Source organism: Gorilla gorilla, chromosome 12, assembly GCF_029281585.2.
Source record: "Gorilla gorilla gorilla isolate KB3781 chromosome 12, NHGRI_mGorGor1-v2.1_pri, whole genome shotgun sequence".
Taxonomy (NCBI): Eukaryota; Metazoa; Chordata; class Mammalia; order Primates; family Hominidae; genus Gorilla; species Gorilla gorilla.
Window position 1 is genome coordinate 59,109,558 of NC_073236.2, and position 13,412 is coordinate 59,122,969.

Genomic DNA, 13,412 nt, shown 5'->3' on the forward strand with positions numbered 1-13,412 from the left:
TAAATCCCAGTCTGAGTCTGAAGGCCAAAGAACCAGGAGCACAAATGTGTAAAGAAAAAAATTAAATAACTTAGCTCAAGTAAAGAAGGTGAATGTGCTCTTCTGCCTTTGTGTTCCGTTTGGTCTCTCAATGGATTCCATGATGTCCCCCAAATTTGGTGAGGACAATCTTTTTTATTCAGTCTATCAATTCAAATGCTAATCTCATCTGGACACACTCTCATAGACATTGGAAGAAATAATATTTTACCAGCTATCTGGACATCCTTTAGCCCATTAAAGGTAACACATAAAATTAACCTTTACATTTTCCTTCTGCTAGCTTTGGGTTTAGTTTTTAATTGTTTTCTGCCTCTTTGAGATAGAAATTCAGATTTTTCAGACTTTCTTCCTTTTTAATGTAAGCACCTGTGGCTATAATTTTCCCTTTTAGCACTGTTTTCACTTTATCCCATAAGTTTTGGTATATTTTGCTTTTATTGCCTTAAGATTTTCCTAATTTTTTGAAAATTTTTTTCCTTGACCCATTGTTTAAGAGTGTGTTGCTTAACTTCCATGTGGAATTTGTGGATTTTCCTGTGTTCCATTTGCTTTTGATTTCTAGTTTCAGTCCATTATGATTGAAAAATATAATTTGTATAATTTTAACATTTAAAAGTTTATTAAGACTAACTTTGTGACCTAATATATGGTCTAACTTGGAAAACAACCCATGTGCACTTGAGAAAAGTATGTGATCTGCTATTGTTGGTGGGTTGTTCTGTATATGTCTGTTGGGTCCAATTGGTCTATAGTGTAGTTCAAGTCCTCTAACTCCTTATTACTCTTCAGTCTGGTTGTTCTGTCTATTCTTGAAGGTGTAGTATTGAAGTCTTATACTATTATTCTAGAATTATCTATTTCTTCCTTTAATTGGGTCAGTGTTTACTTCATATATTTAAGTGCTCTGGTGCTTGATGCATATATTTTTTATAAGTTGATACATAGTGTACATATTAGGTGCATAATGACTTTTGATACATACAATGCATAGTGATCAAATCAAGGTAATCAGCATATCCATCATTTCAAACACTTATATTTGTGTTGGGAACAATCAGAATCTCTTCAAACTTTGAAAATATATAATAAATTATTATTGACCATAGTCACTCTACAGTGCTGTAAAACACTAGAACTTATTTCTTCTATCTAGCTGTAATTTTGTATCCTTTAACCAATCCTTCCTTATTCTCCTTCTTTCCTACCTACTGTTACTAGCCTCTAGTAACCACTATTCTACTCTCAACTTCTATGAGGTCATCTCTTTTAGCTTTCACATGTGAGTGAGAACAAGTGCACTTGTTCTTATTATGATGACATTTTCTTGGTGCAGGGACACTTTTATTATATACAGCCCTTATTTATCTTTTGTAACAGTTTTGACTTAAAGTCCATTTTGTCAGATATTAATATAGCCACCTCTGTTCCCTTTCGGTTACTATTTTTATGGAATATCTCTCTTATTATTTCACTTTCAATCTAATGCAGTTCTTAAATCCAAAGTGAGTCTCTTGTAGACGCATATACTTGAATATTTGAAAAAACAGCTACCTATGCCAATTTTGTGGATTGGCTCATCCAAGGGAAGACATTCACTCATCAGCATGGTGTGAAATCTTATGACTTTTCAGGTCATTTCTAAACGTATGTATTTACTGAGCCTCTGTGTGTTCTTCTTCCTTCCCCCAAGTCCCGGTATACACAGCTGCTTTTAAATATCCTATTTTCCTTAAGAGCCTTACTTCTGATTCTTTTCAGGACCTTAAGTCTTCTATTGTATTCCTCGGCCTCTACTCCGTTGCCTCCAGGACCCCATAGGTCTTGAATTCCCCAAAGCTTTAATGTGTTGTTGTGCCTATTGCGGCTTTCAGTGGCCTGAAACCTGATTTTCAAACTGTATCATCATTCCCAATTACTCTCTGAGTTAGGGGAGAAAGAAACTATTCCTCTAGGAAGCCACAAAACAAGGCAGAAGTTCTACTCTTTTTCTTCCATTGTAAAGGAGGAGCTTGTGATAGAGACAGGAGACAGCCAAGGGTCCCTGGAGAAACCCTGATTTCAAGCCTAAAACAACCTGAAAGCTGAAAACACTGGACTGCTGGTTGTGGATGACACCCACACTTTCCCAACTAATTCTTTCTGAATAATGCCCACCTGCACACTGGGAGGATGGGGTGGAGCCTCGGAATTCATGCCCTTTGCATTGGGGAGGAGCGTGGCCTTGCCTGTTCCTATGTGGTGACCTGGGATTCAATCAGTGAGGCAGGAAACCTGCTAGCAGGACTCTCTCTGGCTTTGCTGAGTTGCTCTTGCCTTTTTTTTCACCCAGTGCACTCTGCCCTACTCACCCTACAATGTGTCCACGTGCCTAAATTTTCCTGGTCGTGTGACAAGAACCTGGTTTCTTCTATAACACTAGGAATTGAGTGGCTTCCCTCCTGAACATGCCAGGGAGGGGTTGGGGGCACAAGTGAGCAGAAATGACCCCAAATTTCCTACCATGTTGAGTGTGGCTTTCTCTTGATGGACATTATCTTGGTTGCTGCAAATCCTTAACTGTTTCTAAAGTTTCCATAAAGCTATTGTGGTTAATATGTTGTTTACTTTGTGTTTCCATGAAGGAACAAGGACCTGGAGCTTCCTAGTCCACCATCTTTCTGATATTACTCCACTACTCTAGTATATTTTTACTGACATTTTTCTATAATTTTTTTCCTTCTCATTACCTCTAAATGATACCACAATCTTCAAGAGTAAGCACTGGCCTTTTTAATTGGATTAATGTGTGATGACACAGCAATAAAAGTCAAATCACTTATGACCTATGACCAGCACATTTAGGAATTATAATTTATCAATTTGAATGACAATATTTTGGTATGCTTATTTAGCTTAGGGATTCTGCTATACACCTTATTTTATAGATCTTTATGCCTCGAGTGAATAAAAGGTGTCCTATACATAACTAATGCCCCAAAATTGATGACCATCATGATGGCATTTGTATAGTCTATTTCCCAATGGGCCCAAATCATAACCATTTGCTTACAGAGTTGACTTCTAAGAATCAAGTTGACTTCATGGTTTTCAATACTTAATGGAAAAAAAAATTATAAATCTTCTGTAGATATCTTATAATTATTTCCTGGATACTTTGGGTCCTTAGAAGAATATAACAGTTTTGGCTTCCAAAATTTCCATCTTAGAACAGCGGGCATAGGAAACAGATCTATTTAGTTTCCTCCCATCAGAAGGATCCATCCTGCTGCAGCCAAAAGTGCTTCTTTAGAAAATACCCACAAGTATTTGCTTAGGATTCTATGTTCCTCAAATATACCCTTCTAGCCCATCTTAAACTATCAATCACTTTTTAATTATTCCTATTTTCTTATTCTTTAATCTCCTTGAAGAAAGCATATACTGTAATAATTCTTTCCCCATATATAGTTATTCAAGAAGTCACTGAAAGTCGTTCTGACGTTTCTATCATATATGCCTCTTCTCTCAGCCGCTTTCAGCTCTCATCTCCCCACACATCATTAATTTCAGTGTCATAATCCCACTTAAAAACTCCACCTTTCCTATTGGGTAATGGTCACCCTCCTTTATGACCTCCATAGTTTAGTTTCAAACTACATCTCATCTCCACATTTATACTCCTTAATCCCCTTGATAAATCCTGTTTTCCCTCTGACTACAATTGTCTTCACATATTTAAAGTAAGCTGTTCTTCCTTGAATGGCCAACCATCACCCCTCTTGCCAAATTTGCTGATTTATAATTTTCATTCATTCAGAATGTATTTATTTTCTCTTTTCCAAGTCCTGCTTCTTCCATTATTCTTACCCAGCTACTTCAGTCTTCAATGGGTTTGACTTCACTAGCACCACACAGTAATTTCTCTACCATATTCATTTGGTACTTTTGAGTACGATTTCTTGGCACATTTTTTTTGTCTATGTAATATGTTCTCAATTAGACTGTATTTTTCTTGAGGACAAGAAATTAATTTACCAACTTCTTTATTGCTTTAATGGTTTCAACTAAGTGTCTATATTTATCTTTCTGAATAGTTACTGTTTTCCTTGATCACAAAAGCAATGATGGAAAGGATAGTGATGCTTACTCAGTAAGCACTGAAATCAACACACACACACATAAACACTGTTCATAAGCATGCATTGAAACATTTAACGTTGTATAGGTCAAAGTCAGGGGCATTCTCTATATATTCCTCTGATACCTACTGGCTATTTTTCAGGATTTGCCAAGAAACTTTTAAAATTCAAAAGCTTCTTGGCTGGTCTGCAAAATATTTGACCCAATAAATAATAATGTATGAATCCAGAAAGTTAATTATGCTAATTACATTTCCTTTGGGGACTTCTGAATGGCATTGTGTTGACTTTCTTTCTTTCTATAGGATCATCATCACTAGGTTGATGTACTTTTCTTTCCTGTCTTTAACCCCTTAATATTTCTATTATTTCCCTAGATCCTATGAAGAAGTGGGGCTAAAGAGATCTTTCCATTTCTTTTTTTTTTTTTTTTTTTTTTTTTTTGAGCCGGAGTCTCGCTCTGTCGCCCAGGCTGGAGTGCGGTGGCACGATCTCGGCTCACTGCAAGCTCCGCCTCCCGGGTTCACGCCATTCTCCTGCCTCAGCCTCCCAAGTAGCTGGGACTACAGGCGCCCGCCACCGCGCCCGGCTAATTTTTTGTATTTTTAGTAGAGACGGGGTTTCATCGTGTTAGCCAGGATGGTCTCGATCTCCTGACCTCATGATCCGCCCGCCTCGGCCTCCCAACGTGCTGGGATTACAGGCGTGAGCCACCACGCCCGGCCGAGATCTTTCCATTTCTAAAGCATCTGTTAGGGAGGAGAAAAACAGCATGAGTGGCTCTTGTCAGGAAAAACTTCTCAAAAGGGTATTTTTATTGCTGTTTGGGAGAAACTCAGATTCCTTAGATCAAAAATATGCTGCCAAGAACAAGCTGTCTTTCTTTGTTCTTCAGGTCAGTGGGCAAAAATGGCATGCTGGTTTCTTGTTATGTCATGGTTATGTGCTAAAACAGAAAAGTCACCTATACATTTATCTAGTGGTGCGCTCAGCCTAGAACCTGGCTCAGTTAAGGCCTTCCTTAAATATCTGTGAGTGTGTGTCAGTGGCACCCTCTGAATGTTTATGCAAATTAATGAAGCAGGCTAGTTATCTGTGATCTAATGATTAGTGTTGAAAATCAGTGTACGGCTTCCGTGGTGTCTCCTCTACTGAAATGTTCTCAGTCTTGGTGGTGTTATTTTCCAGTAGTAGTAAGCAGGGGTTTGAGCAGAATCATTTCTAAATAAGATTTTAGATTAAGCTTTTTCTCCTTCCACAACAACTCCCTTATAGCTCCTTCCCTTTGGGATCTTGCACATAAGCTTAGGTGTTCATGACTGACTCCCATTGTGTTATCATCACTTTGCTAAGAAAGAAACATGCATATTTACTAGAAGCCTTTTGGAGACATGGTAATGTGATAACTTGTAGGAATCATTCCAATGAGAGGAGTTTGGAGAATTCAGGTGACTATTTGGGGGCTTTTTCCCCATTTCTCAGTTCATAGCTGAAATACAATCGCCACTTTTTAGTAATGGGACAGAGGTCCTGTTTTTCCAACTTACTTAAAAGGAAAAAGTCTAAAATGAGTAAAATATTTTTAAATTAATTGGCTCTTCTATTACAAAGACTGTCATTTTCAATGCAGTATGAAAGTGAATGAAAACAAGTGGAAAAACAAACCACAAAATAAATATGTGAACTCTAAAAATGACAATTATTTGGATATCATCTATTTTATTACTGATCTCTAAAAACCAAAACATAACATAATGCATTTTTTAATGAATTTTCAGGAAGATGCTCTAATCTTTATTAAGTACATACTTAAAAAATTAAAAAAAGAAAACATACTTGGGATGTCAAGATTAAATGTGTTTATTTTGAGTTAGTGAATACAATGGTATATTAGATACCAGCACTCCAAGCTACACCTATGTATTTGCCTCTAACTTTCACACGTTGTCAGTTTCCTTCCCTCTAATATTCCACCACTGGGCCTTCTATTTCTAGCAAAATCATAGTTCAAATTAATTAAAAAAAAAATGAAAGCAAGATTGGTCACCGTATTGTGCTTCCAGTGCCCCCAGAAGGATTTTAATTGTCTCAAATAGATGTTTATTGTTTTCATTAAAGGGGGGAAAAAAACATGATCACTAGTAATGGCACAACTAGAAGAGGAAACAGAATGCAGATTAAAAGAAGCATTTTAGGCTGGACTAGTTAATTTCCCCTCAGTTAAAAATCGACATAATATCACAGATATAGACTTCAAGGTTAAATTGTTCAATTCGTGGGCCACACACTTAAGCGTATTGGCTAGTACATTTTTGCACTGAAACAGAAGCAATACAAGTTTTATGTTCTACCATTACACTTCCAGATTTTTCACTTATGAATATACCTGCCAACCTAATGATTCTTGCATGCATTAGAGTTTGCTTTTGTAGAGTTAAGTTTATTTTCCCCATCCCTCCCACTCCCATAAATATTGCGCCAACGCGAACTCTGTGCCCAATTTTATGAGAATGTTGCAAAGGACAGCTCTGTGCCACCTTAGTACAGGAATGTCCTGTCTCCTTCCCAGGCTACAGATGGATCAGTAGTATTGATCTCATCTCATCTTACATGCAAACAGACACTGTTCCCTTAATTTCCCCATGCCAGAGGCATACGAGCTGGCAGGTATGCATACAAAAATGGAATTAAAAAGAAAAAGAAAGAAAGAAAAGAAAGAAAAAGCTTTCTTGTTAAAACCTATCGTCCTAGAAGGAATCCATTGCTTTGAATTCACTTAAAGCCTGTACAGGCGAAATGTGTTTCTTCTGAGAACCTCGTCGAACTCGTGTCTGGAATTCTTCAGGCTTTTCTCTCTTCACAAGGGGCTTCTTCTCTGGAGCCTTCATCTTCCAAGACACAACAGGTGAGTTGACAGCTGCTGTCCCATAGACCTTCTGGTATTTGGTTGAGGCCACATAGGATGCTTTCACCGTGAGGACAACAGCATTCATCAGGTTTTTAGCTGCCTGGATAAGCGATGTGGCACTGTCCAGCTAGAGTAGGAAAAGAATGAGATACATGTGGGTTAATGGAGGCCCTAAATTCACAAAATGGTGATGTACTTTCACAGTTAAAATAATGTTTTCCTTGTGCAAATAAATAGTATTGCTGAAAAGGAGCAAATTATCACAAGTTAAGGTTTTTAAAATCTTAATACAGCTAATGGCAAAGCCCTCATCTTAGCAGGTAGGAATTCCAAGGTAACAAAATTTTTCCAAAGTAGAACATCTCATATTATTACATTAGGGTAATTAGCAATGGTGACATTTACTCAAATGTTGGACAAGCATTTGGCAGACACTAAAGAAAAAAAGCTATAAGGGGTTACATCTCAATTTTACGACCCAACCAATGGAAGTATCTATCTATAGGCTATTTCTGTATCTTGAGCTCAGGGTTGGTGAGGATACAGTCGTTTAGGCAGAAGAACAATCCATGGGTGTTCTTGCTTCTATGAGGTGTCCATTGAGCTTGGAGTATCAATTTAACTATTAACAGGTCCTCAATATACCTTCTATATAAATAGTGATACTTATGTCAGGATCTCATAGCATTCAGTGAGACCTTCCCATCCATGCATTAATGAAATATTGAGTATTTACTATGTGCCAAATACTATTATGAGAAATTTGTATTTTCCCACTTAGCTCTTGTTAACAACTCTATAATATAGGCATTATCGTCATGCCCTTTTAGAATGAGAGAGCTGATACATGCAGAGGTCCAGTAACTAGCACAGGTTTTAGTCTTTAAAGATACTACTCATCTGTACTGCCACCTTGTTGGATAGGATGGCTTTTAAAAATGCCATGACAAGTCACAACTTGAGAATAGGTTTAGAGGCCCATCACCAGACTTTCAGGCCAGGAATATTTTGGGTTACCTTTTTTCTGTCTTTAACTAGTGTGGTATGTACTGTATACTAGATCATTCAATATCTGCTTCAACCTTCTTCTTGCTTCACTGCCTGCATCACAGATGCTGGGGTTATGTCTCAATGTTATAGCCCAACCAATGGAAGTACCTATTTATCTATACACTATTTCTATATCCTGAGCTCAGGATTGGTGAGGCTCAAAAATGCATTTCCTAGACTCTCCATCAGCCAGGATTATACATGTGAGCTAGTGAAAGAAAAGAATTAACAGCTGAACTGCAAATATTATTCCAGCCTCAGGGATGTTTGAGCATAGTCTGATCTTTCATCAAACTTCTTGTAACATCAACTAATGAAATATATCAATTACAGTTAACTGAAGGAAGCAAAGATGTTCCTAAGTATGCTGTTCCTAGTTGTAGAGATTATTTGTTGTGTAGCCTGTAATTCATGAACTTCATGAACTGTAGCTGCATTAAGCCTTCTGGGGGCTAGGTGACTAAGAAAGTGTTTAAACTGAGAGACTAAATCTTATGGTTCTTCCATCTGATGTGACTGGCATTCACTTTAGCTTCGTGTCATTTCTTATTAACAAAATATGTCCCATGCAGTATTGAGGTTATCAGAAGTTGTATCCAAAACAACTGTGATACTGTTCCTTTGGCTGCTTTTTGTTCCATATCCCTTATTTAAGCTAAATTAATGTTGCGCTGTGTTTTTAAAAATGTCAATCAAATGAGCTCAATTTTTCCATCACCAGAAAAGCTTGTAGTCTGACCACTGGGGAAAACAATGGAAGATGTTTTATGTAATTGCTTTGTGAATTAACTCAACCAAATGGATGGAGTAACCCACTTACTTGATCACTTCTATTATGCCGTACAAAATGCACATATACCAAACTCACTGCTGAACCCCATACTCTTTCGTTTATACAGCCCAAATTTCTAAAAATAGCTAAGGAAAAGCAAACTCTAGGTTATTCATGTTAACAGGAGAGAAGCCAAGCATGAATTAGTGGGGTGATTCTCAAAGCCTAGTCCCTGAGGTGCAACAGCATCAGCATCACCCAGGAATCTGTTAGAAATCGCATTTATCAGGCCCAATCCAAAACTTAGTGAATCAAAACCTTGCAATCTTTGTTTTAACTAGCTAGCCATCCAGGAGGTTCTGATATTTGCCAAAGTTTGAGAACCACTGGATTAATGAAACCTAAAGACTGTCTTGATGGTTTACTTTATCCAGTGATTTCAGGACTTCTGTCATACACAAGTTTGGTAATATCATAGCCAGTTATCTCACTGAATTTTACTTTTTCGTCTTTCCCATCTTACCCCCAGGTAGAAGTGTAAATAATGAAGGACAGAGATGAGACAGCAAAATGTTGGGAACAATCAGGAACAGATAAGTCACGGTTTCTTTAGAAGCTAAATACCTAACACCTTTGGCCAATGCACAGTTCTCTGTAAGTCTGTCAGGTTTCAAAAATGAGTAATGTTAATTCATAAAATTAGTTAATTCTATCACATGCTATGAGTAAATAAAGGGTAAAATATGACAGGGACGTTTCATTGATTTGCTTTGGGCAACAGAATTAGTAGAAGTAGAACAAGATGATATTGCTATTGTATTATTAAATGGTTCCCAAAGAGTGAGTCTTGGGAGAATTGAGTTGATCTGAAGAGAAGGGATTACAAGTAAATTTGGAGATGAGATTTTTACCACAGATTCCATTTTCAAATAGATGGTGTTTAATTCTGCAGCAAAAATATGAGAGCCTGTCTCTTCTTCAGAACCCCTTTGCTTTTCAAGCCTGATGCAGGAATCCTGTAAATAAACCTAATACACTGTTTGAGAGTGAGATAGCTTTGAAATATAAAGCCAAGAATTTTATTCAAGCCACCTGCTGAGGCAGATCTTGAATTTGCAGCAAGGTAAAGTGAGGAGGTGAGAAGTCCAGCCAACTGAACTGGAACAAATATTTCCACAAACAATAAGCCCAATTTAAAGTTAACACAAAATTTGACTTTTTAAAAAGTTGAATTTCCAAAGGTTACATTTTGCCCTTTTCTGTAGATGCACTTTCATGATTTAGATCATTAGCACAATCACAATTCTTTCCAATTTAAAAATGGGTTTCTTTATGCCTTTCAAAAATGGTGCCAAAACTCTGCTTTCCAATTGGCAAGGTTGGCTAAAACTTCACTTCCTAAAGAAAAGATATTAGAATAAAGCTGCATGGCAACATTTTTTAAATACCAAGTTTAGGAACATTTATTTAACATAGTTGCATTCTATTTTGTGACTTATTGTAATGATGGCGTTTTCAACAAGATAGGTAAGTGAATACATATAAGTGAAGTTTTCATAATAATCAAAATTCAGTGAGCACTTACTAGACGCCTGACATTGAGTCCTTTTAATTGTGTGATTTAATTTTCAAAAATTCTCAAAGTAGGAATGATTATTACTCCCCATTTAATAAGTGAGGAAGTTGAAGCTTAGGGAGGTAACATAAGTTGTTGTCCCTGCAGTCATTGGCAAAGTAGGAATTAGGACCAGTACTATCTCTCTCCAAAGCCCACTCATCTGAACCCCACCATGAAGCAATGTTCCCCCGAAGCATCATTTGATCTCTCAGGTCTTGTTTTTTAGTTATTGCCTATCCAAAATGAACTCTTTTCTACTAATGAACAGGCTGGAAGCCTGTCCCCTAAACCTGGCGACATCCTTTTAACATCATGGCTGTGTCTGATAAGTGCTTCATCTCTCACAATCTGTGATTCTTAGTCTCATCCTCATAGCCCAAATCCTTGCTGACTACAGCCTCTGGCCTCAGGTATGTTGCTGCCCAGAGCTCAGCCCTTCCTTGTTCTTCCTGGCCTTGAGTCACCCTTATGGAAATAGACACTGGAAACTGATCTCTGCTAATCTGTCTTGGATTTGCTCCATTATTCTGAAGCACATTTATACTAGGCAGGGCTCAGCTACTCTTATTAGTCATCTAATCCTTTACCTGGTCCAGTCTTGCTAGTTTTAAAATGGCCTCAAAAATCAACCACCTCTCAGCCCTTCCTCAAGCTGACCTGAATTACAGTGACAGGCCTTTTCAGCAGAAAGACATATCCATCTTTTCCTGGTTAGGGCCTTTTATATTCCTATAGGATATCCCATTAAGTTCCTGTATCTAACCTAAGAGAAACTGCTTATTTTCAGCTAGTTTAAAAACAAGGGCATACATTTAACAAATTAGACCATGTGCTGTTTTCTGAACTAGTTCCCTGAGTTTTGTTTATTTCATTCTATCTCACAACCAGCCCTGAGACAAGGCTTGACCAATTGAGACTTAGAAGCATATAGCTTGCCCATTATCACACTGCTAACATGTGGTGAAGCCAAGATGTAAACCCAGGCCATCTAACCACTGAGCCCATGCTCTTACCATTCCTCCATGCTATTTCCCAGAGCCATCCAGAGCAGATGAATCCTCAGCCCTCAAAATCTACCAAGATCTGCTACACTCATGCTCCCTATTCCATCCCATAGGTATCTGCTGTCCCTAACCACAGGAAATTAGACTTCTGCTAATTATTATGATTCTTTTAAAACATCAAAATACTATGTTTAAAAGAAAACAGATGTTTCCTCCCATCTTGTGCTATTACAGTCCATGAAAAGCAAATAGGGGCAGGAGAGCTGTTTTATAGGCCTTTCTATAGGACATTGTCTTTTTTTCCCCTGCCTCTATTCCTACTCTTCTTAATACCACTCAACTTCTAAAAGATTTCTGTTCCCTATACTCTCCTCATTTTGTGTTTTGAATGGGCAGAAAGACTGGAGCAAAGACTTATCTGAATTGTGATTCTTCCGTTTATTGATATTTGTGCAGCCTAATTCCTTATATCACCAAAGCTGAAGAACATCGTAATAAGTATTTGAAATGACTCTTGCTACAGCTTATGTTATCAACTGAATATTTCTGAAAGCCTATGTCCTTAGCTGCATGCTACTTCATTCAAACAGGACTTATGCTGCAACAGGTGTTCAGTTTCAACAGAAACAGAATTCGACTGCAGAAGTCAACCACATTCTTTCAAAGAAAGTGCAACTACACCTCTTGAAATGTTGAATTATCACTGACTTTTTATCCTCCAGTCTATCCCTACATTTTTCCATCTACACATCATCCAAGTATTTCTTCAGACACCTACTGAATACTTTTTGCCAACTACTGTGCTTAAGTGTTGGGTATAGAAACACAAATAGACATAAGCACTGAAACACAAGAGCTCACAGTACAATGAGAAAAATAGACACAAACTAAAGGTTTTAACACCGTATGACAGTGTTTTAGTAGGATGCGAGATGCTAAATGAACAAAAGGAATAACAATTTACCTTGAGTCAAGTAGGGATAGGAGAGGGGAAACAGCTTCATTGTGGGCATGATATCTAAACACTCTTTAATAAGAGGTTGTTGGTGACTGAATGGTTAACAGTGACGAGGAAGGACAATTCTCAAATACCTAACTAGTCCAACTTAGTATACATCAATGCTCTCAACCTAGATTGCAGAAATAAGAAGGATGTTGAAGTGCTACAATGCTGAGTATAACTTTGGACATACTGAGTTTGAGGTGTGTATGTTACATCTAGGTGATTTATCAGAGGGCCAGTTGTATTTATGGGAGTAAATATTAAAAAAATCATGTTTTGCTTATATTGATCTTCCCAATTGTTTCATGTAGGGTGGTGTTCTGCATACTGTAGGTGTATAACATGTTTGATTTTGTCCTTTCATATTCCTTACTGTTTTTACAAAGATTAAATCCATACACAAAAGTTCAATAAATTTACCAAAAAATTTCTCAGAATAAAACCTTTAAAATCAATATTAATATCCTTTTAATAATCTAAGATATAACATCATCAACAAGTATTTTACTTGAATAGAAAATAACCTTCCTTGGTTAAGTAGGGAATAGTTAAGTAATTAGCAATCTTTTACCCTTCAGAATGGTGAACTTCCTGAGGTAAGATAGAAATAAAATAAATGCTATTTAGTAACAGCTTGCTTTAAAAACAAACAAATAATAGTATTGTCAAAAGTGAAAAATAATATAAAACAAGTAGGGGACACATTGCAGATGACATGACATAGTAAATGTCTTAGAATGTTAACTTGTGGAGGCCGGGCATACGATTAAAGAAGAGAATTAGGATTTGACTGTGTGTTCTGAATTCGTATAGTTACAATATGCATGGAGAGAGAGAGAGATCAATTTTCACGTTGTATGTCTTTTTTCAAAAAAGCTGATCATCTACTAACAAAAA

The 13,412-nt window shown here is 37.2% G+C and overlaps 1 protein-coding gene across 9 annotated transcripts in view; it reads right to left on the reverse strand.

Annotated features, from left to right (window-relative positions):
* Positions 1-6,004: 6,004 nt before the first annotated feature.
* Positions 6,005-13,412, reverse strand: part of CTNNA2 (catenin alpha 2) — a 1,198,185-nt gene continuing 1,190,777 nt past the window's right edge. For all 9 annotated transcript variants that reach the window (XM_055378924.2, XM_019021073.4, XM_019021071.4 and 6 more), the window contains one exon: positions 6,005-7,195. In XM_055378924.2, the coding sequence (XP_055234899.1) occupies positions 6,908-7,195 (288 nt within the window). In that variant the 3' untranslated portion in view covers positions 6,005-6,907. The remainder of the gene's footprint in view (positions 7,196-13,412) is intronic.